Source organism: Tursiops truncatus, chromosome 1 (genome assembly GCF_011762595.2).
Source record: "Tursiops truncatus isolate mTurTru1 chromosome 1, mTurTru1.mat.Y, whole genome shotgun sequence".
NCBI lineage: Eukaryota > Metazoa > Chordata > Mammalia > Artiodactyla > Delphinidae > Tursiops > Tursiops truncatus.
Window position 1 is genome coordinate 163,656,517 of NC_047034.1, and position 27,243 is coordinate 163,683,759.

At 48.9% G+C, this 27,243-nt stretch overlaps 2 protein-coding genes across 10 annotated transcripts in view; both read left to right on the plus strand.

The window, feature by feature from the left end:
* Positions 1-13,271, plus strand: part of SLC30A2 (solute carrier family 30 member 2) — a 36,785-nt gene extending 23,514 nt beyond the window's left edge. For 2 of the 4 annotated variants that reach the window (XR_004522194.2, XM_033840626.2), the window contains one exon: positions 2,567-2,892. Coding sequence is in view for 3 of the 4 variants with exons in the window: in XM_033840626.2 (XP_033696517.1) it covers positions 2,567-2,574 (8 nt within the window). In the remaining variant the exon portion in view is untranslated. The other 2 variants (XM_033840605.2, XM_033840614.2) reach the window with 2 other exon arrangements.
* Positions 2,961-27,243, plus strand: part of PAFAH2 (platelet activating factor acetylhydrolase 2) — a 54,980-nt gene continuing 30,697 nt past the window's right edge. For 2 of the 6 annotated variants that reach the window (XM_073793835.1, XM_033840664.2), the window contains exons 1-4: positions 5,340-5,460; positions 20,836-20,977; positions 21,946-22,099; positions 22,877-22,973. In XM_073793835.1, coding sequence (XP_073649936.1) covers positions 20,888-20,977; positions 21,946-22,099; positions 22,877-22,973 — 341 coding nt within the window. In that variant the 5' untranslated portion in view covers positions 5,340-5,460; positions 20,836-20,887. The other 4 variants (XM_073793838.1, XM_073793825.1, XM_033840650.2 and 1 more) reach the window with 4 other exon arrangements.

Below are 27,243 nucleotides of genomic sequence, written 5' to 3' on the forward strand. Positions count from 1 at the left end.
CCTGACCTTGGCCTCAACGGAGAGGAGGGCCGTCTGCCAGGCCATGGGGGACCCATGAGGGTTCCCACAGGAGACGGCTTGGCCGGGGTGCAGGGCTGGGTGGAAGCAGGGCTGGTCTCCCCTATCCTCCCCCTGCCTGAGCAGCCCCAGAGCAGCCTGGCCACACCTGTGCCCACTGGCAGGCACTCCTGGGCTGTAGGCCCTGCAGCTGGTGCTTAAATTAGACCCTGCATCCCATGTGGGCTCTCAGAGTCAGCTGAGGTCAAGGCCTGAGTGCAGCCAGTGGCCCCTACCTGGGGGACTGGGAGGGCTCTGGGTCCTGGTCCTCTCCCACCCTCCCACTGTCCTGGCTCAGGCGGCTCGGCCCCTCCTCCCTCCAACGCTAGTAGCTGGTCCTGCACCCTCTGGCTTGGAGCTATCAGGGTGCAGAGGCCAGGGACCCCGTGCCAAGCCCCTGCCCCATGGTCCCCAAGCCCCGCTGGTGTCTTGCGTCCCCTCTCAGGGCAGCATCTGGCCAGTCTAGATCTCTTTCCTAGCGGCAGCCTGGCTCCTCCCCTGCCAGCCCTGATTCGCTCCTGGCTGGGAGGCAAGGTCTCCACTTAACCCCTTCCAAACCCGTTTTCTGGATTGCTATTAATAATAACCCCCAGGGCCCACACCTCACAGTTGGCCTTGAGCTCTCACAACCTCTGTCTCTGAATTCTCACATCAACCTTCCAAGGCCAAAGTTTATCACTGTTGTGTTTCCTATGGATGAGGAAAGTGAAGCTCAGAGAGGGGATGGTATCTCATAAGGTGACCCAGCTAAGGAGTGGCAGGGTGGGGATTTGAACCCGGAGCTCCTGACCTGAGTCCTTAGAGCTTGCCACTGGTCACCACAGATGCGGGATTCGCTCCTGGCTGGTAGGCAGGCTCTCCACTTAACCCCTTCCATCAACAGATGAGATAAGTGAGGTGTCAAGGGGCTGGGGGGCTGGTACTGGGCAAGGTGCTCCCAGCTATTCCCAGGATTGGTCCCTCTTCCTTCAGCTGCCCCGCCCTCACCCTCCACCAGTCCTATCCAGCTCCAGCTCCAGCTTTTTCAGGCCCGTTCGTGGCACCTTACACTCAGGCGCACAGGTCAGCCCTTGCCTGGAGCTCTGTGGGAAGGGTCTGTAGGACCGGATGCTTACTCCAGTTCATATGGGGAGTTCCTTCTGAGGGTGAACGGACTCTCCATTAGTCCACACCCCACTGAGGGTTTCCCCCCCTGCTCAGTTCTTGGGTCTGTGCTCTATGAGGGAAGTCAGGAATGGGTGATGTCACCCACTGAGGAATCGCTGAAATGATGAGAGAGAGAGACTCTGCCTGCCAGAAGCCCCAGTCTGACGAAGGCAGCCACAGCGAGCCCGGCAGACCTGGAGTGGACTCTGCTTCCACCTCTTACTGGCTGGATGATGTTGGGCCTCTGCCCCCTCTTCTCTAGGAAGGCAATAATAATATCTGCCATGAGACAGTAGCCTGGTCAAAGCTAGGCCTACCCTGTGGGTGTCCCTCAACAAGTGGCAGCCTCCTGCCTTCTTGCCTTCCTCTGATCTCAGAGGGCCGCTGATCTGATGAGGGAGCTACCATGGGAATGTTATCCTCTCAGTGGGAATGTTATCCTCTCAGCCAGTCTGGGGTGGGGCACAGTTCATACACCCAAGAAAGTCCTCAGAATGGCCAACAGAGGGGGAATCTGACCTCCTTGCTCTACAGGGTCAGTCACTAGGTGAGGGGCCGACTTTCCTGCGCACATCGGGTTCTCTCCCGTGAAGAGGGGCCGTTGCATGTGCTGCTCCTGCCTTTCACCTTCCTCTGCTAACTCCTCCTCACCCTACGGGGATCAGCCAGGGCTCCCTTCCTGTAGGAAGTTTCCCTAGCTATCCTCCGGCTGCGTTACGGAGCTTCTCTAGGTTCTCATGCCATTTCTTCATCCTCTGTGCCTGTACTCCTGCGTTCATTTATCCAGCAAATACTTAATGAGCACTAAATATGGGCCAGGTTTTGTGCCAGGCACTGCGGATGCAGTATTGAAGAACAATAATAGCTAACATTCATGTTATACTTAGTATGTGCCACGCATGGCTCTGAGTGCCAGTGCATTAGCTTATTCAATCCTCTCTTGTGAGGGCTTTGAGGGAGATACTATTATTATCCCATTTTCCAGATGAGGAAATGGAGGCCCAGGGAGCTTAGGTAACTTGATTCATTCCCCCCACACCTCAGCCTGGATTTAGACCCAGGCCATCCGTTCCTTTAACTTCTGCACCATTCCACCTCCTGAGCTAGAAGCACAGTCCCACCCTCCCAGGCTCACTGTCCCAGGGAAAGAGAGACCAGTAACCAAGCAATTACAGGACGAGGGAAGGGGGACTGTGGGAGTGCTCAGAGGGGCTGGCTAACCCAGGGGGCCATAAAAGGCGTCTGAGGCAATGACATCACTGCAGCTGCCTGTGTGGGGACAGACAGGAAATGGCAGAAGTGGAGGCAGGGTCAGCTTTTCCTACGGGTCACCCCACAAGTCACTCTTTCACTCATTCCACAGCTACTTAATGTGCCACTGCTGTGGGCCAGCCGGGTCCTCAGGGAGTGATCTGGTGGCACTTCCTTTCCTGAGAGAGAAAATCAGCAATGAACGTAACAGATAAGTAAAATATCTCACTTGATATTTGGCAATGATGCTCTGGAGGAGGGGAGGGCCTGCAATGTTAAATGCAATGTTAACTGTTAGAGGCAGGCCTCCCTGAAAAGTTGACCTTTGAGGTGAGGGAGTGAGCGGAGGATGTTTCTAGGGGAAGGTCATTCCGCCAGGGCACAGGCTCTGGGTGGGGAGTCTGCCTGCCCTGCGCAAAGCCTGATCTAACCTTGTTTCCATAGCACCGCTCGGACTCCAGCTGAGAGGCTGATACAGCAGCAGAGACGGAAGCAGAGAGCCCCATTGGACCAGGTGAGTCATGCAGGTGAACCCTGATGGTGGTTTGGACCATGGGTGAAAGGGGTGAGAAATAATTATTTTCTGCATATATTTTGAGCCAGGGAAAAACAACAGATTTGCTGACGGGTTGGATGTGAGGTTGGGCGTGAGCCACAGGCAAGATGGAGCTCCTGTCAACTGAGATGAACTGAGCGGGGAGCCAATTTGGGGAGGAAGGTCAGGACTTCTGTTCTAGGCTAGGAGTTGTGTTCCATTCATCTTTTCCTTTTTTAAAATTAATTAATTAATTAATTAATTAATTTTTGGCTGCATTGGGTCTTCGTTGCTGCACACGGGCTTTCTCTAGTTGCGGCGAGCAGGGGTTACTCTGCTGCGGTGCGCGGCTTCTCACTGTGGTGGCTTCTTGTTGCGGAGCACAGGCTCTAGGCACGCGGGCTTCAGTAGATGTGGCTCACGGGCTCTAGAGCGCGGGCTCAGTTGTTGTGGCGCACGGGCTTAGTTGCTCCGCGGCATGTGGGATCTTCGCGGACCAGGGCTTGAACCCGTGTCCCCTGCATTGGCAGGCGGATTCTTAACCACTGTGCCACCAGGGAAGCCCCCATTCATACTTTTAATTCCAGCATTCATATAATAAATGGCCAAGAAATGCTTGTTGAATGAGTGAATAAATGGATGATGGACAAAGTTGGGAGGTTAGGAGGCCAAGGCCAGCTGGTGAGGGGCTTGCGGGGACCCTGATACTGTTCCAGCTCTCCCACCGCTGGCCCTGAACACTCTGGCTGGCTCGTGCGCACACCCACACTTGCATCTCTACACAAGGCCTCTCCTACTTTCATGTCTGCAGGGGGCCAGCCGGGGCCTAGTCTTGTCCAAAAGTGAGTCACAGAGTTGCCCTGGGCCTTGGATGGAGGAATAAGAGGCAGGGCATCCTGGCAGGCAGGACTGCACTGGGCTCATCCTAAAAGTACATCTCTGGGCTCTGCCAAGGGCTCCAGGGCCTCCATCGGGCTCTTTAGGGCTCATCAAAGCCTCCAGGAGTTCCCGTCCCATACTTGGGCTCTGATCAATGGGACAGAAGCCAACACTTTGGGGAGAGGGGAGCGGGAAGGGCAGGAAGGAGAGGACAGCCGTGAATAGGAGGAGGAGGAAGAGAAGGCCTGGCGCCTGGTTCAGAGGCTTCTGGGATGAGGCAGAAGCCTTGCTTCCTGCAGGGCAAGGTTGAAGAAGGCCTTTATGTGGATTTGAGGATAAGGAGGTGCTCTGGACGGCATCCCGGAGCTCTGAGCACTACGGTGTTTGTTTCATTGCTATGGTGGCATCACGCTGCCTGGGGGCTGCCTGAGCGTGGGGTTTCTTCCTGCCTGAAGTGCCAGGTGTCATGCAGGCCAAGGTGCCCAGGTAGAAAATGGGCGCTAGCATCACTGTTTGATCTGAAGTGTTCCCTCTTTGCACCCTGAGTCTGCCTCCCTCCTGGCCTTCCTCCTCTGGGTTTGGCCTGAAATCTCCAGAAGGACTATATCTAGTCTCCCAGGAGGAAGGGGCCTGGAGCCCTGTATAGTGCTGTGGTTAAGAGCACTTAGCAAGCTTGTGTTCCCGTGCAAGCGACTTTACCTCTCTGTGCTTCTGCTTCTTCATCTGTAAATGGTGGTAATAGCTCCTTCCTCAAAGGCTCGCTGGGAAGAGGATTACGTGAGATGGTGAATGTTTGGCATTCAAAACACCATGCCTGGGTGACTTCCCTGGTGGCGCAGTGGTTGAGAATCCACCTGCCAATGCAGGGGACATGGGTTCGAGCCCTGGTCCGGGAAGATCCCACATGCCGCGGAGCAACTAAGCCCCTTTGTCACAGCTACTGAGCTGGCGTGCCTAGAGCCCGCGAGCCACAACTACTGAAGCCCGCGTGCCTAGAGCCCGTGCTCTGCAACAAGAGAAGCCACCGCAATGAGAAGCCTGTGCACCTCAACGAAGAGTAGCCCCCGCACGCTGCAACTAGAGAAAGCCTGTGCACAGCAACGAAGACCCAGTGCAGCCAAAAATAAATAAGATAAATTAAAAAACACACTAACAAACAAAAAACACCATGCCTGACCCTCAGACACCTAACAAATGATGTCCTTTCTCCCCCCTCAGGCCCCAGGGCAGTGAGATGACTTGCACAAGGGGCATCAAGCTGTCCATCTGGGTAGATTGGGACCAGGACTTGGGTTTTCCTTGCTGTGCCTGTGTTCTTCCTGCTGCATCCCCATCTCTGTTCTGGAAGAAAGAACACACTCGGAGCTCCAGGACGCAATCACCGTGGAAACCCATCTGCTTCGTCTTATCTGCTGCTGTTTTTTCCTCCCTCTCTGAGCCATCTGGGTGTCTCACTACAGAATTAGCAAGAGCGGGGGCTGGAGGCTGCGGGAGACTCTGGGGTTTCAGCTCTCACTTGCTGGAGCACAGATAACCCCAAACTGTGGTGAATCCCCACAGGGCCCTGCAATATCGGTCCAGCTCCAGCTAAAGTGAGTCTGCCCCTCTAGGCACCACCAGCATGCAGAGCGGACAGATGCAGGATGCAGTTGTCTGCCCATAGCGCCAACTCACACCTGGACCCCAGCTTGGGGAGGGCCAGAGGAGCAGCCCAGGGGACCCGGGGAGGGGAGTTGGGGAAAGCAGGTCTGGCCTCTGCTTCTCCCCCAGGCACAGCTTGTGACCTTGGACAAGTCACATCCTTTTTTCTGGGCCTTCCATTTCTCACTCTCAACCTAACATGGTAGCAGGACTAGGCTTTCCAGAGCAAAAAGGTCTGGAATTCTTACTCAGAAGTAATCCTGATATAGGTTGCAGGTCAATCCTTCCCTTTCCCATCCTGTCAAGACTTGACTTTGTTAAGGAAAAGTATACGAACTTGGAAGTGAGGCAATGGGGCGACTGCTTGACCTTCGTCTGTCCATTGGGGCATCTTCTAGCAGCCCCCGGGGGTCATGTGACTCCCTATGTATTAGGATTCAGGTATTTTATAAGCCTGAGAACTAAGATGCTAACTTGTAGAAAACAGATAAGATACAAAGGATTTTTGTCCAGTAGTGATACAAATGATTTCTGACCAGTAGAGATCACCCTGAAGATTACAGGCATGCACTATAGGGCATTTGCCAGTTGGGAATCTGACTAGCAGTCTTATTTCAGCCTTCTCTGTGCTTTGCTGACTATTATCAATGAGTCCTCTGAACCAGCTTTGTCATCCTGAGAGTCTCCTCATGAATGAGCGAAGTACAACTTTGACAGGTGCTCACTACGCATTTGTAGAATAATTTTTTTTTTTTTTTTTAATATTTAGAAGACTAAGAGTTGACAGCTCACTGGGCCTCATTTTCCTCTTCTGTAAAATGAGGAATTCGAGGGAGCGGCTTACAGATTTGCTGACCACGTGCCAGGCACTGTTGAGCTCTTTATTTATTTATTTTTGGCTGCGTTGGGTCTTTGTTGCTGCGCCGGGGGGCTTTCTGTAGTTGCGGTGAACGGGGGCTACTCTTCCTTGTGGTGCGCAGGCTTCTCATTGCAGTAGCTTCTCTTGTTGCAGAGCATGGGCTCTAGGTGCGCGAGCTTCAGTAGTTGTGGTGCATGGGATCAGTAGTTGTGGTGCATGGGATCAGTAGTTGTGGTGCACGGGTTTAGTTGCTCTGAGGCATGTGAGATCTTCCCGGACCAGGGATCGAACCCGTGTCCCCTGCGTTGGCAGGTGGATTCTTAACCACTGTGCCACCAGGGAAGTCCCTGTTGAACTCTTTATATCCATGATTTCATTTAAGCCTCACAGCAAAACTGCCAGGGCAGCTATTCACCCCCTGTGAGGTTAATGAGGTTCAGAGAGGTGAAGTGATTGCTCCAAGCCTTCACAGCCAGGGAGTAACAGAACCTGGATTTGAACCAATGCATCACAGGTTGGAGGGGCACGCTGTTTCCTGCTTCACAGGTTTATTGTGGAACTCCTTGAATGAGACAACAGGTGGGAAAGTGCTTGGCAAACTCTACAGGTATGCACACATGTGAATAATTATAGCCACCCCTAGGCTATCTTCTAACCAGCCACACCTAGACCTGGCCCAGGGTCTGGTCTCCCCTCCCCTGGGAAGCAGGCCTCTGCTCCCCGCAGGGTGGGTTTCTGTTATCCGGAGAAAGTCAGAGGAGACTGAGGTGAGCAGGCATCTCTGGTCCAGCCCCTCACAAACAGGACACCTGCTGGAAACCACAGGCTGAGCTCTGAGCTCTGGCTGTTCCTTTGGGGCCTGTATTCCTGGGCCAAGGGTTCAGGGTAGGGGCTAGGGGACAGCAGATTTGGACAGGCCAAGTAAAGTCGATTTCTAACCCTAGTTCTGAAGTCATTCTGTGCCATCCTTCTGAATATTTCACCTGAATTAGACCCTCTCTGAAGGCTCCAGAAGCCATGCCCAGTCTCCCCTAGTTTCTGGAGCCTCCCAGAGCTGCCCATACCTGGACACGTCCACCTCAGCCCTGGGTGCCAAGTGGTTAATCATTGGGGCCAGCTTGGCAAATGTTTACCTAGCAGGCAGGCTGCTTGGAACCCCAGGTAATTGACAGCCTGCTTTCCAAAGCCAAGGCAGGAAGATTTATTTGTCCTCTCCTTCCTCCCCAGGGATGCTGCTTGGCGGAGTAAACAGCTTTCAGCTGGCTCTTTGAGGAGATGCTCAGCAGAGGGGTGGGAGCTGGGGGCAGGGATCAGGCCCAGAGGTGGGCCCCGAGGAGGCATTGAAGGGGCCTCAGACCCATTTTTCTGGAGTCTGGGCCCCACCTCGGGAGTCTGGCTTAGACTGGCATTCCATAATATGTGATAATTATTGCTGTAATTGATGGAGCCCCTGACATACATCGCCTCATTTAATTCTTACAAGCACCAGAAGATCGAGGGACTCTTATCTCTGCTTCCAGACTAGGCAAGGGGGATGCAGAGGTGAAATTAGTTGTCTAGGGCCACCCAGCTAGTGAGTGATAGAGCTGGGACCAAACTGCAGTCTGTTTGACATCAGATCTGCTGGGCTTTCTGCTTTCCCTCAAGGAAGAAAAGGCTATCGATTTGTTGAGAACTTACTATGTGCCAGGCACTATGTTGGACACTTTGTTTCAATCTCTAATCCAGAAGTATCTCCTAGAATCCCTTTACTGTGCCATTAACATCAAAAGAGTGAGATAGTACAGTTCATAACTGGGGAAGGAAACACAGGCGTGAACCCCAGAAATAAAATCAGGATGGGCTACGATTGCCTCTTGTAACCTAAAGGCATCCTCATTGGTTGTCTATCAGGTCCTGCAGCCCCGCCTCCATACAGACCCTGATGTTAGCGGGCTCCCACTCCCCTGCACCCTCCAAAGTCCAGGCCACCATCCTTTTGCACCTGGGTCATTGCATCGGCCTCTGGTCTCTGCTTTCCTCTTGTCTCACTAAAACACTGTCTCCTCACAGCAGCCAGAGGACCTGTTAAAATGTAAACCCCATCTCCCCTTGGCTGTAACTCTGTATTAGCCATGTCTTTTTAGTTTCTGTGTTTTGATGTTTCGCACCAGGGCCTTGCTGACCCTGGAGGGACTGTCCCTCCCAGGGTAGCCAATTCCTATAGATAGTAAAAACTCACCCTTGAGCTTGCCTTTCAAATGCAAACTACCCAGTCCAGAGCCTATACCCCATCACCTCCTCTACTGGGTTCTCACACTCAGGGCCACTACTCTCCTGATTTATGCATCACAGGGTCAGGTACCAGGCAACTGGAGACAGCCTCATGCCCAGAGCCCACTGAAATTATTAATCCAGCCAATTCTAAGACTGCTTGTGGCCTCACGCACTCCTCCCGTGGAAACCACAATCAAGACCCTTGCCTGTGTTTTCCCCTCCCTCCCTCTGCCTCCTGACCAACCCTGGTGCTTCCCCATGTGCCCCCCCCCACCCCGCCCTGCCCCAGTGGCATGGTGTGCCTCCTCCTCTTGGGTTCTGTGAGTATAATGAACTGTCTTTCCAATGGCAGTTGTCTCCTGGTCTGTTGGCCTCACTGTACCTAAATAATAATAAAACCTATATTTTGAAACAAACTCCCCCAGTGGCTTCCATCACACAAGAACAAAATCCAGGCTTCTTTCCACAGCTTAGAAGGCCCTCCAAGATCTGGGCCCTGCCTGCCCTCAAGACACTGTCTCCTGCCCCCCTCCCCAGACACTGTGCTCCAGACCCAGCAAAGCCATTTCCCCCTTAGGACCTTTCACCTGGCTGTCCCCTCTGCCTGGAACATTCTTCTCTCAGAGCTCATCATGGGTGGCTCCTTATTGACATGCAGGGCTCAGTTTACATGTCACCTCCTCAGGGAGGCCTTCTCTGAGCACTCACCATCAGGGAAGAGTGATAGCTAGCACTTCTTGGGTGTTTTCTATGTGCCAGGCACCATTTTATGTCCTTTTCATGTATTCACTCTTTGAATCCTCACAACAACCCTATAAGGTAGGTATTATTATTATTTCCATTTTGCAAGTGAGGAAACTGAGGCTCAGAGAGTTCAGGGACATGACCAAAGTCTCACAGCTAACAGGCAGGAGAGCTGGGATTCAGATCCAGCAGCCCATTTTCAGAGCCTATACTCTGAACCACTGCACCTTATCTCCTGCTGCAGAGTAAGTTTACAATAACTATTATTATTACTATTGTTTTGAATAGAGGCCAGGTTTTACCCACCTGTGTTCTTTAATCAAATTTGAATTCCTTTGGGCAAGCCAATCACTGTCAAGTTTGCCACAGTCCCTCCTGCTCCCTACTGTCTTACACCAATTTACCTGACTTGCTTGGACCCTGAAGGCATTCATGTTTGCAGCCTCCGCTCTGGGTGCCTCTTATTCGCTCATTCTTTTAACCAACACCCACTGTGGCAGATGATGTGCTAGGCCCACAGTGATGAATAAGATGGCATCCATGCCCTCAAGGAGCCATGGTCCTGTTCAGAGGAGACAGGCACACAGGTCACTTCACTGCATTGTTATGTGTGCTGTTACGGGGACGCCAGTGAGTGTTAGGGAAGCACAGGGGGATTCAGCCAGGAAGGATTTCCCAAAGAAAGTGACATCTCTGCTGGGTTTGAAAGATTAGACAGAGAGCAGACCAGGAAGACGCAGCACAAGCAAAATGGAAAAAGCACAAACAAATGCATGGAGGTGGCTGAGTGCATGGCTGTCTAGGGACGAGCTTGTCACTTTGGATGAGAAGGAGGAGTGAATCTGACAGGCTGAAGGAAGTTGGTCCAGACCTTGAAGGTCTTCTGCACTTCTGGAAGGACTGCAGCTTTTGTTATGGAGCCTGACAGCAGTCCGAGGAGGATTTTAAGCAGGGAATGACATGGCATTGTTGATAAGCGTTCCACCCCACCACACCCCCATTTTCCCCAACCTCCCTTGAGAACTTGGTACCCACCTAGCCAGCTTGTGTTCTGCAGGCTGGTGGGCCTTTACCAGGCATTTGATGGGCTTGTTGATAACAAGACTGAGGGCCTGGAAGAGAAGATTAAGAGTGGGAATTCAGGCCTCCCTTGGCTTCTTGGTGTCCCAGAACTGGCCTAGCCTCCGAGAATCATTTTTGATGAGAGATTCTGAGAAGCAGGCCATTGCCAAGGCCAAGTAAACTCCCAAAGCCATGGAAGGAGCCAGAAAATAGAAAGAGTAATGCCTTCACCAGTTTTCCCCTCCCAGGGGTGGGTGGGCAGAATGTCTAGCCTCTTTGTTTGTAGGAAGCCCCCTCAACCTGGCCTCCTTCCTCTGGGCTCTATAGTCTCTGCTCCTCCCAGCTGAGGCTCTGGTGACTACCTCGGGGTCGGGGTGGGGTGGCATCCCTCAGCTATTTATTTAGGCCCCTCTCTGAGAGGGGAAATGCTGGAACAACTCTAGACACCCTGATTCCTATCCTTTCTCTCCAGCCAAGGGCTAAGGCAGTAGAATATGTAGATCTGCATTTTGGTCCTGGTTTAAATTTTTGTTTATTAATTTTTCGGCCATGCTGCGTGGCTTGTGGGATCCTAGCTCCCCAGCCAGGGATCGAACCTGTGCCCCCTGCAGTGGAAGCACGGAGTCCTAACCACTTGACCTCCATGGAATTCCCTTTGTCCTGGCTTTGCCAGTTTTTAACTATAAAACCTGGGTAGGTCTCCTGGCCTCTGTGAATCTGTTTCCTGACCTGCAAATCAGGAATGGTACTACCGATGTCTCAGAATCTCTGTGTCAACTGAATGAGATAGGGTTTGCCAAGCACTTGGCACAAACATGATTCTTACCAGTGCTGGACACTAGCAGCTGGAGTTCATCAGGTGGAGGGTGGCAGGGATGGAGTGTCATGGACATTGGATGGACCACAACGGATTCAACACATGTTTCGGCAGAGGAGACAGCACTTGCAAAGGCATAGAGGGTGACAGGGCGTGGCACAGTTCGAGAATGTTATGTCCCCAAGCACTTTTCTGTGCTTGGAGCAAGGGGGTGGCTTGAGTTCCCCCAAAAGCAGACCCTGAGACTTGGGTGCTCGTAGTCTATTTGGGAGGTGATTTCAAGAAGCAGAAGTTAGAGCATGGAGAAGACACAGGCAGGGGAGCACTAATGTGCAGCTTAGTGCTGTGAGCCCCTGGGCTCAGCTCCCCATGGAAACTCAAGAGACAGTGTGAAATGCACCTCAGAATCATCCTATCTAAGGATGGGGAGTCATCAGCTTCCATCATGGCCGAAGGTTGCCCTTGGGGTGGGTAGCACATGCCTCTCCCTTCCTGGTTCATAGATGCCTAAGACAGCCCTCGGGCAAGGAAGCAGACACAAGTGGGACTTTGAGTGCAGAGGCTCTCAGCTGCTGGAAACCACCACACACGGGGGCTCAGAGAAGGGATGAGGGGCTACGAGGCTGGTATCCACATTGTCTGCTACTACCTCTTTGAGCCTCTGTTTTCTTGTCTGAAAAATAGAAAGAATATGACATACTTCCCAGGAGGACTAAATGAGGTAAAGGATTTGGAAGTTGCTAATGACATGTCTGACACATAGTAGATAATCAAGAAATGGGAGGTATTAGGGCAGCTGAGCCCAGTGGTGGGTTGGGCTCAGCTCAGATGCCAGCTCCTCAGAGAATCCTTCCTTGGCCATCCTACTGAGAGTAGCTCACTCCTTTTATTCTCCATCAAAGCATCTTATTTCCTTTAGAGCACTTAATGGCATGCAATTATCTTGGTTATATGCTCGCTTATTATCTGTCTCCCCTCAATAGAATGAAAGCACCATGTGGGTAGGGAATTAATCTCTCTATTCACTGCTTGATTTCTAGTGCTTATTACTGTTATTATAGTAACAATAATAGAGTAGGACAGTTATTGTTCTTGATCTTTATTAAGCATATACACTCTACCTGCTAACAGGATGTTAAAAGAGGATTCACCCAGACTCCAACTGGGTCCCAATGAGATGACAGGAAACAAAAAACAGTGGCTCCCTCTTGGGGGGTGAGTGATTGAAAACAGAGAAGAGGCATGAGACAAACTTTTGGGAGCATTGGAAATGTTCTACATTTCAAACTAGGTGATGGCTATATCAAATGTTTTTTTTTTAAAAGGTTGAGCTGGACAGTTAGTATTAGTGCACTTCACACACTTTGTTGTATGCATATTATAGTTGGATTTTAAAAAGTGTCGTCCACCAACTTCAGCATGTAGTGGGGAGAAGAGGAAATCCAAAGTTGGTCACTCATATGCCAACTTAAAGTAACTTAGCAACAAGGTAAAGGCTGGAGTGGGATGGTAGCCAACCAGAAGAGATCCTTGAACTGTTGGAGGATGGGATCTATAATGAAAGCCTGGAAAATCAACCACTTGCTGAAAACTTAAAGCGTTTCAGTTGTTTATCCCCCAAAAGACTAGATTGGAATGGAATGCAATTGAACTCAAGTATTTTATTTTGCAACAGGAGTCTGGGCCCAAGGTAGATCTTCCTAACAGTGACAAAGGAGGTAAAGGAGGCTGTGACATCCCTGTCCCTGGGAAGTTTAAAACTTAGCTGGCCAGCAAACGTCCCCAGTATGGCCTAGTCTGGGAGTAGGAGACAGAGAAACAAACTCCAGCTGTCCTTCTCAGGACCAGGGACTCTAGTTAGTCCTGGGTAATCTGGGCCAGCTGCAGAGCACTGATTAATAAGCCAGAGAACCATCTCTGATCTGCACTAAGCTTTTTATGTTCTGCCGTCACCACCACCAACCACAGCTTTAATTAAATTTGGGGCTTGATTACCACACGCGGTGCTGCCATCACTCTCTCCTGATGACTTTATCTTAGTTCCTGGAAGGATGGTGGTGGTGACAGTGTCAGGAGGAGAGGAGAGTCTAAAGAAGCCTGAAGCATGGGCTTCCCTGGTGGCGCAGTGGTTGAGAGTCCGTCTGCTGATGCAGGAGATAAGGGTTCGTGCCCCGGTCCAGGAGGATCCCACATGCCGCGGAGTGGCTGGGCCCGTGAGCCATGGCCGCTGAGCCTGCGCGTCCGGAGCCTGTGCTCCGCAACGGGAGAGGCCACGGCAGTGAGAGGCCCCCGTACCGCAAAAAAAGAAGTGTGGAGGTAACAATGAGAACCTGCTACATCTTGAGACTGGTGAGGAGGTGACCGTAGCTGGGGGCGGGGCAGGGCCGAAGAAAGGCGATTCCTGTCAGAGGACGCCAGGAGCAACACTTCAGAGCACGTCGTGGTGATGGGTTGGGGGGTGCAGTTTGGGGAGGACCTTGAATGCCAAGCTGAGAAGTTGGGACCTTATTCAGCAGGTAGTAGGAAGCCTTTGAAAGTTTTTTGTTTTTGTTTTTGTTTTTTTTTTGTGGTACGCGGGCCTCTCACTGTTGTGGCCTCTCCCGTTGCGGAGCACAGGCTCTGGATGCGCAGGCTCAGCTGCCATGGCTCACGGGACCAGCCTCTCCGCGGCATGTGGGATCTTCCCGGACAGGGGCACGAACCCGTGTCCCCTGCATCGGCAGGTGGACTCTCAACCACTGTGCCACCAGGGAAGCCCTTTTGAAGGTTTTTGAGCTGCCAGGATGATCCAGTTTTCTTATGGAAGTTTACAAGACTCCTGAGGATGTGGTCCTGCCTCCCTCCTCAGGTGTGCCTCTGTATCCCATCCCTCACACTCTGTGCTCCAGCCAGAGTGTAAAACATTCTTCATACTCCCCGTACTCCTGGCTAAGTCCTATTCCTTCAGTTCTCAATTTTAACATTTCTCTAAGATCTCCAAGAAACCTTGAAGACACCATCCCATTTCTCCCAAGCCTGGGCAGGTGCTGCCTTTCAAGAAGGCTCCTATAACCCCTCGCGTCTTCCCCATTAGAGCTCGTATCACCGTGTAATTCTTCATTTGTCGGAATCCTCCGCTGGATTGTGAATTCTTTCAAGGTTAGCGACAGTAACTTGTTCACCAGTGTGTCCCTAAGAATCAGCATAGTGTCAGCAAAGTGAGGATGGATGGAGAGGCTGGGGCCGGAGGGGCGGGGAGGAATCTCTCAGGTTCCTCTCAGTTCTTGGCCATGAGTTTCTGAAGAAGGACAATGGAATACCACAAGTGTGAACAGGTAAGGTTGGTGGGAAATGCACCCTTAATTTGAATGATCAGTCTTATACTCTCACTGGAAGCACAATGTGGAGAACACAAAACAAGCTCACGAGCTTCCCTGCTGGCGCAGTGGTTGAGAGTCCGCCTGCTGATGCAGGGAACACGGGTTCGTGCCCTGGTCCGGGAAGATCCCACATGCTGCGGAACGGCTGGGCCCGTGAGCCATGGCCGCTGAGCCTGCGCGGCCGGAGCCTCTGCTCCGCAACGGGAGAGGCCACAACAGTGAGAAGCCCGCGTACCGCAAAAAAAAAAAAAAAAAAAAAAACCCCAAACAAGCCCAGACCTCCTCCTCACGGCCCTGAGAATAAAGCAAAGCCCAGGTTATCTCCAGGCACGCCCAGGAATTATTTGAGGAACGGTGAGGCGGAGGGTTACTAACCGGGACTATAAGCAGTAACCCTCCGCTCGGGCTTTGTAATCGTGGTGGCGGCTCCTCGACCACCAGGGGGAGGAATCACACCGCATTCCGGGCCTTGGGCGGTTTCACACCAAGACGAGGGGCCGTGTAGACCTCTGGGAATCGTAGTCCTGGGGGGCGGGTCGTAATGTGCAACCTTGCGCGGTGCACCTCGGAAGTTATAGTTCCGGACAGAGAGGCGGGAAATGGTTTTAAGCGCTAATTTCGAGTCTAGAAACTACAACTACCAAAGGGCCACTGGCTCCTGGGCAGTTTCTCGTTTCCGTCGAGTTGACCATTTGGGTTGCTTCTGAGAGGTCAACTTGACTGGGTAAGTTTGATTGGAGAAAGCTTCTATTCTGGACTGAGGGGTGTAAAGACTTGCTCATATTCCAGGTCGGTTTGGGGGGCTTTCTCGTCTTAATCCCAGACTAATTCACATTAGTCCTTTATCTTTTCAGTTTCCTACTGAAACACCTCCAATATCCGCCCTCACCCTTTATTCTCCCACTATCATCTTGCTCTTTCACTCCCGGCGCCCCTGGAATCCCACGGTGAGCTCTCTCGTTCGGAGCCCACAGCCCCACCCCGAGCCCACGGCATCACCTCTCTGAAACGTGGCCTTCTTTGTGCTCCACACTTTTTATGTGCTTCACTCTTACCCTCAGTTTCCTGGTTTTCATACTAGTGAAAGAAGGGTCGCCATTCCTTCTTTCACAATCCACGGAAGTGCCCAGGACTGGAAGTCAACCCATAATACGAAATGGAGATGACACTTGCTCTCTCCGTCTTAGCTTGAGGCAGTGTTGTGGAGCCAATAAGCTAATACGTGTGAAAGTGTTTTATAAACTGTAAAGCCTCCACAAGCGAGAGATTATTTTTACTATAATTATTAATGCTCTGAAAAACTCTTATCTTGGCTCCTTTTATAGCTCTGTCCCCTTGTTGCTCAAACCTGCCCCTGAGCACTTGGTGTCTCCATTCTCTGAGAGCAGGGTGTTAGTTCCTCACTTCCCCAGAGACCACAGACTAATGAGCTCTAAGACTCCAGAGAGCTTTGTCTGGAAGGAAGCCCCAGAGAAGTGCTTGTCTTGGACTCTGTCCTGAAATAGCCAGTGATGAAAAGTCCACACAGCTGGCCGAAGGGTGGTCCCTGAACACTGGAAACGGGGCCCCAGCAGGAGATGGACAGCTGCAGTGTAAGCCCTATCCGTTCCCTCTGGGCTTTTCTGGGCCTGTTTAGTAGACGCTGGTTTTGGGAGGGATGTCTCAGACTCGAAAAGGCCAGGAGGAAAGAAACCATTTTGTCAAAGGGTTTAATCCAGAAAACCACGAAAATCCCGGAAAAAAAAAAAGCTTACCTGGGTATGAGGAGAGAGAGACATAGCATTGTTAATTAATTCCTAGCATTTTATGAGCACTTAAAATGTACCAGGCCCTAGGCAATATCACTTTTCTTATTAATTTTCACTTATGAAATGTCCTCATTTTACTTACAGGGAACTTAGGCTGAGAGAGGTCATGTAGTTTGTTATGGTTATAGTACCTTCTATATGTCAGGTGCTTTACATACATTCATTCAATCCTCATCAGCAGCTTCATGAGTGATTTATTATTTCTACCATGTGGAGAAGTTATCAGAGGCTTAGAATTGAAGGCCCTTGCTCAAGGTCACACAGCCAGTTAAGTGATGGAGGTGGAGTTCAGACTGTCACCAAAGCCTTTTTTTCCCCCACTATACCATATAGCCTAATTTTTAGATCAAAAAGACAGAGATTAAAGAATTGAGAGGGTTTAAATCAAAGCCAAATAAAGCAAGCATTTTTGGGGTCCCTACTATGTGGAGAAAGCATGAGGATAGATGGTTTGGACTCCAAAGAAATGTAAAACACAGTCTACCTCTGTAGTATATCTGAAGAGATAAGGCATACATGTGTAAAAAATTAAGTAGCATTCATTGGATAAACTGACTGTTGAGACCAGTTATATGGAGGGCACTGCATTAAGCCTAGTAACTGGCAGGAACATGCTTCTAGGTGGCCATGGGGATTAAACCAAGTGGTATCACAGTCATTATCATTTCATTAATATGAAAATGGTGGGCTGGAATACCATATACACTCAGTAAATACTTGCTGCATGCACACGTCTGAATAAAAGAAAAATCCTGGGTACCATCTGCACCAGAGGTACTTGACCCTTGGGGATCAGAAAGCTTGGGAAGCTTTATAAACTAATTGACCTCTGGCAATGGGGGCCCTAAAACCTATAGTTTTGAAAAGTTTTCCAGTTGATTGTGATAATAGTTTCAGGAACTTCTGATCTAGATTCTATGTGGACCACTTATTGGAGGCAAGTTACTGATTGAAAACTGCTAGAATACGTACTAATTCAAGAGCTGTCCTGAGGCAGCCTGTGATCGGTTATCAGGTGAGGGAGGCAGACAGTACTCAGAGTTGAGAGGAGGGAAGGTTGGAAGGACTTGGAAAGCTTCACAGAGGACCAGAGATTTCACTGGGCTTTGATGGTTGGGACAGGTTTGGATGGGTAGAGAGGCCTTTAGGCAGGCACCACCGCAAATTGTTTAGATAAGGTGAGCCAAAGAAGGTAGAGACACCTGGGCTGATTTCCTTGGAGAATTCCATGGCATTTATTAGAAATAACTCTGGATGCTCGGTGTGGATGTTTCTTAGGCAAAATTTGCAAGTCAGATTGGATTTTCCCATCTTCCCATTCTACTTGTGCATCAGTCAGTATGAGCCCAGGGAATGCAGATTCATTTTCATGTTAGCCTCACTCTGGCCAATTAGCTTCTTTAGTTTTTATTTATTTCCAAGTTTAATTTAGTTGATGACCTTCCCAGAAACTTTCCAGGACTGCCAGAGAGTTGTGCTTCCCTTCTGTTTGGTTGTTCTCAAGTGCTCTCATCCTGATTCCTATCTCACGTAGTGTTCTCTGTTCTGATTAAGACCAACATCTCTTCCTGTAAGAAGCTACTATCATTCTGGTCACACAGTGTTGAAACCTGACTCATCTTTGGCTCTTCCCTCTCCCATAACTCCCCAGATCCACTTAGTTGCCAGATCCTATTGTTTCTACTTTTCACACAATCAACAAATATTTCCTGGATACTTCCTAAGAGCCAGGTACTATACTAGGTGCTTTAAATGCATTATTTCATTTTATCTCCATAGCAACCTTATGAGGATGGGTAGCATTCCCATTGTACAGATGGGGAATCAGGCTTAGAGTGATCAGGTAACTTGCCCAAGGTAAGAATGCTAGGCAGCGAAGGAGCTGGGCCTCAAACTTGGGTCTTTCAGACTTCATATCTCCCGTGTCCACGACCTCATTTCCAGAGTAGATTCCAACTCCTTAGCCTAGCACTTGAGGGACTGCTACCCTCCAAATCTGGTCACATCGTCCTTTCTCACCTTGCATCCATCACAGACTTCTCGAGGTTTCTCAAGTGTGCTTTCTCACCTCTGTGCCTTTGCTCACACATTCTTCTACTCGAAAGTCAATCTTCCCATCTTCCCCTGCCCTCCACTTCCAAGCTAAAGGAGCTCTCTTTCTTCTTGGAACTCCCACAGTATTTTGTCTGACCCACTTTTATGGCAGTGAGAACTTGCCGCTGCTTCATTGTCACGTGGGTGTCGTGTCCTGTGCCCCCTCCCAACCCGCCGTGGGTCCTCTGTACATTTGCCTTCAAGGGGAAAAGGTCAGGGTCTGAGACTAAGCAGCACACGTTCAGCTTCCTTTTGGCTGGATAGTCCACTGACTGCCTCAGGGGCTTAGCTTCATTTTAAAATGAATTAGGTTTATTTTTAAATTTGCTTCAGAGAAACAAAATGAAGAAGTCTGTAGTAGAAAGAATATCACTTATTATCTTCCAAAGTTAAATAGAATGACATTAGTATTATTGCTTGTCAGGGGTTTTCCATTAGATCAGACAATTGGAAGTTGGCAGTGAGGAGACCTATGTGTTATAATAGTTCTGGTGACCTTGAGCAGCTCGCTTAACCTCTTAACCTTGATTTCTTCATCAGTAAAGCTCATTTATATACTGGGCTGAGGGGGTGGTGGTGCAGAGGATGACTGTGAGGAGAAATGATCTCTAAGTTCTCTTCTTGCCCAGGCATGCTTTGACCTGAACTTTCTGATCCATCCCAGAGCATCTTAAAGAAAGCAGAATAATGTAATGACTGAACATGTGGCTCAGGACTCAGTGTATCTGTTTAGGTGCTTTTGGTTCAAGCAATAGAATCTAAACCCAGTTGGTTTAAATAAAAAAGGGGATTTATTGGCTCTTGTAACTAGAAGGTCTAGGACTGGGTCAGGTTTCAGGTACAATCTAATCCAGAGATTCTTACAGTCTTCACAAATATGACTGTATTTCTTTATGATTCTCTCAGCTCTGCCATCCTCCACAAGTAGCTTCATCCACAAGGTAGCAGAGTGGCTGCAACAGTTCAAGGCTTCATATCCACACATCACTCTAGCTCAAAACAAGAAAGAACTTTTCCACCCTCAACCATCAAACCAAAGTCCTGGGCTTTACTCTGGTTGGACCAACTTATGTCATGAGCCCACTCTTCATCCGGATACTGATGGGGATGCCAAGGGATGATTGGCCCAACTCTAGAAGTTAGTGAGGTATCAGCCCCACCCAAATCACTTCTGTGTAGGCTTCTGTGTAGGAGGGCAGGGTAGAGTGGATATCAGGAAGTTTGATCGCATTCTCCACTGTCACAGCCACACTGCCCGTGATCAAATTCTGGCTTTGCTAGCTATATGTTCTTGGGTAAATTACCTAACTTTATTAAGCATCAGTTTCCTTATCTGTAAGATGGAATAACAATACATATCCCAGAGGATTGTTGTAAGGATTTAATTAAATAATATATGTATGTAAAGCACTTGGTGTAGTTCCTGGCACAGAGTAAGCGTGATGCTGCTGTGATGATGTGATTGAAGAGGGACGGAGAGCAGTGGCATTAACCCCAATTTAAGAAGCAGCCAAGTTACAGGAATGTTTTCTAGTCAGAGCATGCACACCTGCCATGTTGAAGGCTCCTGTTTGATTTTCTGCCCACATTATACTCTTCTGTATCTCTACCCCTTTCTGCTCTTACATTATGTCCTTTCTAGAAATGCTTTCCTTCTCCCCTGCCTCTAAAATCTTCCTTATATTTCAAGGCCCAGCATAAGTGCTTTTATAGTTAATAGTTTCGGTCAGTGATTTTGTATATATGTAACTGAGTCTCCCCATGAACAGGATCAGTGAGGGTTAGGAGCTCAGGTCTGGATTAGACAGACCCGAGTTTGCCACCTAGAAGCAGTGTGACTTGGGCAAGTTATTCAACCTCTTCATGCCTTAGTTTCCTCATCTGTAAAACAGGGTCTAACCCTCAGTTATTGAGAGAATGAAATGACGCAATGTATGTAAAAAGCTTAGTTCAGTGCTGACACAGAGTAAATAATTGATGGTAGTAATTGTTATTCTTAGCTTCATGAGGACAAGGTCTGTGTTATAGTCCATGCAGCAGTAACTGCTGTGCTGGGCACATAATCAGATAAACACTTGTTAGTGGGTTTTGAAGAGTATGGAGGTTCTCTTTCCTTTTCATGACCATCTCCTTACCTCTCTACCACCAACAACAGAAAAAGCAGCCCCTAAACCTTAGTAAAGGCAGTGTAGCAAAGTGGATGATGTGGAAGATGGACTGAGTCACCGGCAGGAAGGAGGGGTGGATAGGGGTGGCAGATGACATGAATAAGCAACAGGAAGCTGAGAGGAAACCAGCAAGAGGCTGTTCTGTGTTCCACCCTCCAGCCATCAAGTTCAGCCACGGCCCAAGTCGTTGTTCAGTTCAACTGGTGGTGAAATGGGGGTCAACCAGTCCGTGGGCTTTCCACCTGTCACGGGATCCCACCTCGTAGGCTGTGGGGATGTGATGGAGGGTCAGAGTCTCCAGGTAAGTGTCTCCAGCACGTCTCCGCTGCTTCTGTCTGCACGGGACTTATCGATAGTGAGTCTGATGCTGCAATTCCAGGTGGGGGGAAACTGAGTTAGAGCTGGTCTGGATTTGGGTGTAGAGCCCCTAGGTCTCTTTTCCCTGACCTTTTTCTTCCTCTTTCCAATTAGAAGCATCTCAATAGACAAGAGATAATGGGTTCTTTTTCTGGCTCAGAGGAAATGGGGCCTCTAGCTTCAAAGGTAGCTCTCAGATGTCTTGAGAGCAGATGCCTGATCCTGGAAAGGTTTTGGATCTCATCTTAATCTGAGTGTATGAGAGGAAGAGCAGCGGACCATGTGCCATTGACCTTTGACTCCCTGACCCGGGTAGGAAGATAGTCTCCTTTTTCTCCTCACCTGCCTTCGTCTATTTCCCTCTGGTACTTTGGTTCGGGACTTTCCCTCCATCGGTTCCTAGGTTATTCTCTGCTGGCCCTTGAACTCCCCCCTCCCTTGTGAGAGGCACATACTTCCTGGTAACCTCTCACCTACTCCCATGTAAAATGAGTGTGCTGCTGTTGCTTCCCAGGGGTCAGCCTGGAGGATTGTCCTGGGTGACACACCAATGCCACCCCATTCAGCATGAGGGCTAATCCCTCGCTCCTGGGACTCCTCCAGGCCTGGGCTCAGGGCCAGATTTAAATCTTTTGATATCTCAAGCATTGGGAATATTGTAGTACCCCTCAGACGTAATTCAAAATACAGTTGGCTGTTTGAAATGACATAAGCCTTACATGTATGCTAAACATAAAATCGCTTCTTTCTGGATTTTCTGAATACAAAATTCAGGTGTATGAATTGAAGGTAAAGTTTCCCTGTTTTGGTGCTTTGCTGGTGCCCCAAACACCTGCTGAATGTGTCTGTTGGGACATCTAGCCATGCTTGGGCTTCTTGCTCTGAGCTGCTGCTCTCTTTCCTTCCTTCCAGGGGAGCTTCTTTCGACTCTTCTACCCCTGCCAAGAGGCAGAAGAGACCACAGAGCAGCCCCTGTGGATTCCCCGCTATGAGTACTGCACTGGCCTGGCTGATTACCTGAAGTTTAATAAGCGCTGGGGAGGTTTGCTGTTCAACATGGTTGTGGGTAAGATCCTCTCCCAGCTGCTTGATTATGTTCCTAGGAGATCCCAAGGCAGACACAGTACATTACAGTTTGCATTATCCAGCCCCTTTGTAATGGGGCATCCATTAGCCAGTGTGGTATGGAGAGGTGGAGAGAATTATGTACATAAGAGCTTTGGTTATAGAATTAGACTGTCTTGGATTCGAATCCAGACTTTATCATTTACTGTGGGGCTTGGGCAAGTTACTTAAATTGTGTCTGAATATCTGATACTTTTGCAGGGTTATAGTGTGGGACGTATGTAAAACATGTACTCTAGTGCAGTGCTTGGGATATAGAATGTGTTCCATGGATGGTGGCTATTACTCATTTATCCAGCACGTATTAATTTCACTCTGTGCCAGCTATAGTGTAGATCAAAGAAACATTCTTAACTGCCAAGGAGCATACTGTCTCCTGCAGTTGCCTCTCTAGCTCCTCCCTCTTCTGGGTCAGATGACATTGAATCATCCCCTTTCCCCAAAGGCCCCACTGTTAGGAACTCTACCCACTGCCTTGGCATCTCAGGGACTTAGTCTGTAAGTTGTTCAGTACCTCCCCTTTGGATTTATCTGCCCATTTTCTGTTGTGTTTATGCTCCCTAGGGGAGAAAAGGGGAAAGAGTAGGTGATTGATTGTCCTGGGCTGCTTGGGCAAAAGGTGGTTCTCCTGAGAGGAGGGCCACATGTCCTCATCACACCTGTGCCCAGGCTGCCCTTCGCATTCAGCCGGAGATTCTATAGCCCTTGTCTCTGCTAGGATCTTGTCGCCTGCCTGTTAGCTGGAATGGCCCCTTTAAGACAAAGGACTCTGGATACCCCTTGATCATCTTCTCCCATGGCCTGGGAGCCTTCAGGTAAGAGCTGCTCTGCCCCAGACCTTGTCATATTCCTTGCCTGGTTGCAGCTGCTGAGTCTCAGCTTATTCTCAAAGGGCAGGGAAACGCGTGTTTCCATTTGTCAGTTTTCTTATCTACCATGTGCTTCATCTCAAGGCACTGGGTCCCCCTTCTCTAGAAGGCCTTCCCCCAGGCCCCTTTCACCCGGTGGAGCCTTTTATATCCTTGGCTTCTCATGTTCCAGCATTTATATAAATACTTGCTTTTAGCTTTCTTCCTCTATAACAGCCTAGAAGTACTAGAAGGGGCTTGAGCTTTGTGGTCAGAGAGTCATTTATTCCTACACTGAGGGCACCTCAGCCTGGGGCACTGGCATAGTGACGAGGAAGACAGACTCGTTCCCGCTCCCGTGGAGCTTGCAGCCTCAGCTGGAAATCTCAGCCATACCACTGCACTCTGTGAGCTCGGGGCTGTGGTAGAACTCTCTGAGCCTACATTTCCTCATCTGTCAAATGGAATGCTGCTCCCACAGTGTGGGTTATGAGGACTCAGACAGGCACCTAATAGGTGCACACGCCTGCCAGTTTTCCTCTCTGTCTCTCTACGTGGAGGATCGTGGGGTGATGAACTGTAAGATCTCTTTCTCCAGATTTCGGGAAACACTGATCCAAGTTTTACAAGTCAGTATCCATTCAGAATTCTCCCCATGAATTCTGGTTTTTACACCTTGGTGTGTTATATACATAGCTTAATAACTGTGGTACATGCGTTCTTATTTAAGCTTGTGAATATTCTCTCTGTATGTTCATTCATCAACGTATGAGTCTAGTTTATGTCCCAGAGTGTTACACAAAGGCATCTATTTTTGCCTTTTCACACCTCCCACCCCCACCCAAACCATTGTCCACACTGTAGCCAGGCAGATCTATTTTAAAACCAGATATGATCTTGTCATTCCAGCACCTAGAACAGTGCCTGGCATATTGTAGATGCGCGATAAATATTTGTTGAATGAATGAATGAATGTCACTTCCCTATCTAGATCTTTTTTTTTTTTTTAAAAATAAATTTATTTATTTTTGGCTGCATTGGGTCTTCGTTGCTGCGCGCGGGCTTTCTCTAGTTGTGGTGAGCGGGGGCTACTCTTCGTTGTGGTGCATGGGCTTCTCGTTGCAGTGGCTTCTCTTGTTGCACAGCACGGGCTCTAGGCACACGGGCTTCAGTAGTTGTGGCACGCAGGCTCAATAGTTGTGGCTCGCAGGCTCTAGAGCACAGGCTCTGTAGTTGTGGCGCACGGGCTTAGTTGCTCCGCGGCATGTGGGATCTTCCTGGACCAGGGCTTGAACCCGTGTCCCCTGCATTGGCAGGCAGATTCTTAACCACTTCTGCCACCAGGGAAGTCCGCTATCTAGATTTTTTTGTTTGTTTGTTTTGCGATACGCGGACCTCTCACTGTTCTGGCCTCTCCCATTGTGGAGCACAGGCTCCGGACGTGCAGGCTCAGCAGCCATGGCTCACGGGCCCAGCCGCTCTGCAGCATGTGGGATCTTCCTGGACCGGGGCATGAACCAGTGTCCCCTGCATCGGAAGGCGGACTCTCAACCACTGCGTCACCAGGGAAGACCCTATCTAGATCTTTTTAATGGCCCTTTGAACTTAATTCAGCTGTTGTCATTGGCTTACCTGAATGCAGGTCCAGGACAAAGCTTCCAGCCTTGTTGCTTGCTACTTGCCCTACTCCAGCTCTCCAGACAAACAGCCCTAAAGGCACTATGTTACTTTCTGCCTCAGGGATTTCATTTGTGCTGTGCTTTGTGGCTGTTCCCTTTGCCTGGAATACTTGCTGTTCTCCTCTCTTCCTCTTCCTCCTTTTCATCTTTTGCCTGGCTAATTCCAAATTACCTTCAGGGTCTTAGTTTGGGTGTCACTTTCTTAGGGACACCTCTCCTGACCCCTATACTATATTAGGTTAAGTTTTCCCGTGGTGTGCTTTCATAAGTACCTCTCAATACTTAACATACTTGTAATGAATTAATTACTTATGTGATTATTCTTTAATGTTTGTCTTTTTAACTAGATTGTAAGCTCCACAAAGGCAGAGACAATGTCTGTCTTCTATCTTTCCCAGTGCCTAGGGCATTACCTGGAAAATAGTAGTTTCCCAATGAATATTTATGTTTTGCTAGGTTCCGTACATTCAGCAGGTATCTGTTGAGCACCTGCTCTGTGCCAGCTCCTTGGCATGAAAAGAAGGTGGGACATATAAAGATAAACAAATCAAGGAATTTGCATCCACTAGAGGAGACTGAATATGGATTCACATAACTGTAGCACATGGCAGGAAGTGGAGAGCAGGTGTGGAGATGAGGCTAGAAAGGCAGCAAGATGGTTTTCATTTTTTTATTAATTAATTTTTATTTTTGGCTGCGTTGGGTCTTCATGGCTGCACGTGGGCTTTTTCTAATCGCGGCGAGCGGGCTTCTCATTGCGGTGGCTTCTCTTGTTGCGGAGCACGGGCTCTAGGTGCATGGGCTTCAGTAGTTGTGGCACATGGGCTCAGCAGTTGTGGCTTGCAGGCTCTAGAGCGCAGGCTCAGTAGTTGTGGCACACGGACTTAGTTGCTACGCGGCATGTGGGATCTTCCCAGACCAGGGCTTGAACCCATGACCCCTGCCTTGGCAGGCAGATTCTTAACGACTGCACCACCAGGGAAGTCCAAGAAGTTTTCTTATTCAGTAAATTTAGTACCTGCTATGTGCTATGCTGGGGTTGGGTATGCAGGAGTGAACAAAATAGAGACCCTGCTTTCAGATTGTAGTCTAGTGGGGAAAAGAAGCTAAGAAATATTATTTCCTAAGCTGACAGGTATTTTATAGAGAGAGCAGGTGAACACATGACTTTAGAGTGGTCTTTTTGGACTAAGAGTCTGTATTGAGGCCTCAGATCTCAATAAACTGGGGTGAATCAGTTATAAATACTCTTCATTAACCATAGGGAAATTCCAAGAAAAGGGGCAGGGAGGTAAAGGGACATGGTTTCCTCTTGTTGCATCTGTGGTTAATTCAGGATCTGAAATCCTTCGCGTGAGTCACAGACCTCTGGCTTCCCATCCCAGGGAGGAGTATATATATTTAAACACTACCTCGCCATTTTTAATGTGCCTCTGTCTCCTTTGGTTCCCACACAGTCCTGTGAGGTACGTGGGGAGGGGGATGCATATTACAGATGAGCAAATAGGCTCTGAAAGGCAGACTTGTCCAAAGTTACAGTTTAAACTGGGAAGGGATCAGAAATCTCTGGCTCTCAAGTCCAGTTCTTTGCCTCCCTGAGAGAAGTGAGAAGGTGAAAAGAAACTTAAGACACTGACTTTCCGCATCAGTTAGGATCTGAGTAAGTTGTATTTCACAGAAAAACCCCAAGCAGTAGTGACCTAAATAACATAAAATTTATTTTTTGCTCAGATAAAAAGAAAGCTAGAGGTAGACAGAGCTGATATGATAGTTCTACAAAGCTGTCAGAAAACTAGACGTGTAGCTTCTATTTCTAAGGGTATCTCATGACCCAGGCTGCTTTAGGTCTAACCATTACATCCGCAGTCTATTCAATAGGAAGGGAGAACTCTTCTGAAAGTTCTATGTAACACAACTGCTTACATCCCATTGACTAGAGCTGCTCTGTCCGTTATTGGTAGCTTCTAACCACATGTGCATATTGAACATTTGAAATATGGCTGGTCCAAACTGAGATGTGCTATAAGTATAAAACACACATTGGATTGCAAAGACTTCATATGAAAAAAAAAAGAGAATGTAATAAAATATTTCATTAATTTAAAAATTTTGATTATATGTTCAAATGATGATGTTTTGGCTATATTGGGTTAAATAATATATATTATTAAAATTAATTCTACCTCTTTCTTTTTACTTTTTAAAATATATCTACTAGAAAGTTTTAAATTACTTGGGAGGATAGCATTATATTTCTATTGCTGGGCTAGAACTTAATCACACAGACAAACCTGGCTGCAGAGAGGCTGGGAAATGTCATATTTTTTCGCATGACAATGTCTTCAGCTGAAAATTAGATTCTATTATTAAGGAGGAAGGGAAAAATAGGTGTTTGAAGTAGGCAATTAGCAGTGTCTGCCATATTTTTTCTGGAAAGTTGGAGGACAGACCAAAAAAACCCACATGTTAAATCTCAGATGCATATTTGCATATTAAAGAAATAGCCAGAGTCCCTGTCCTCAAGGAGCTTACCAACTAAGTTGGGAGACATACAATAT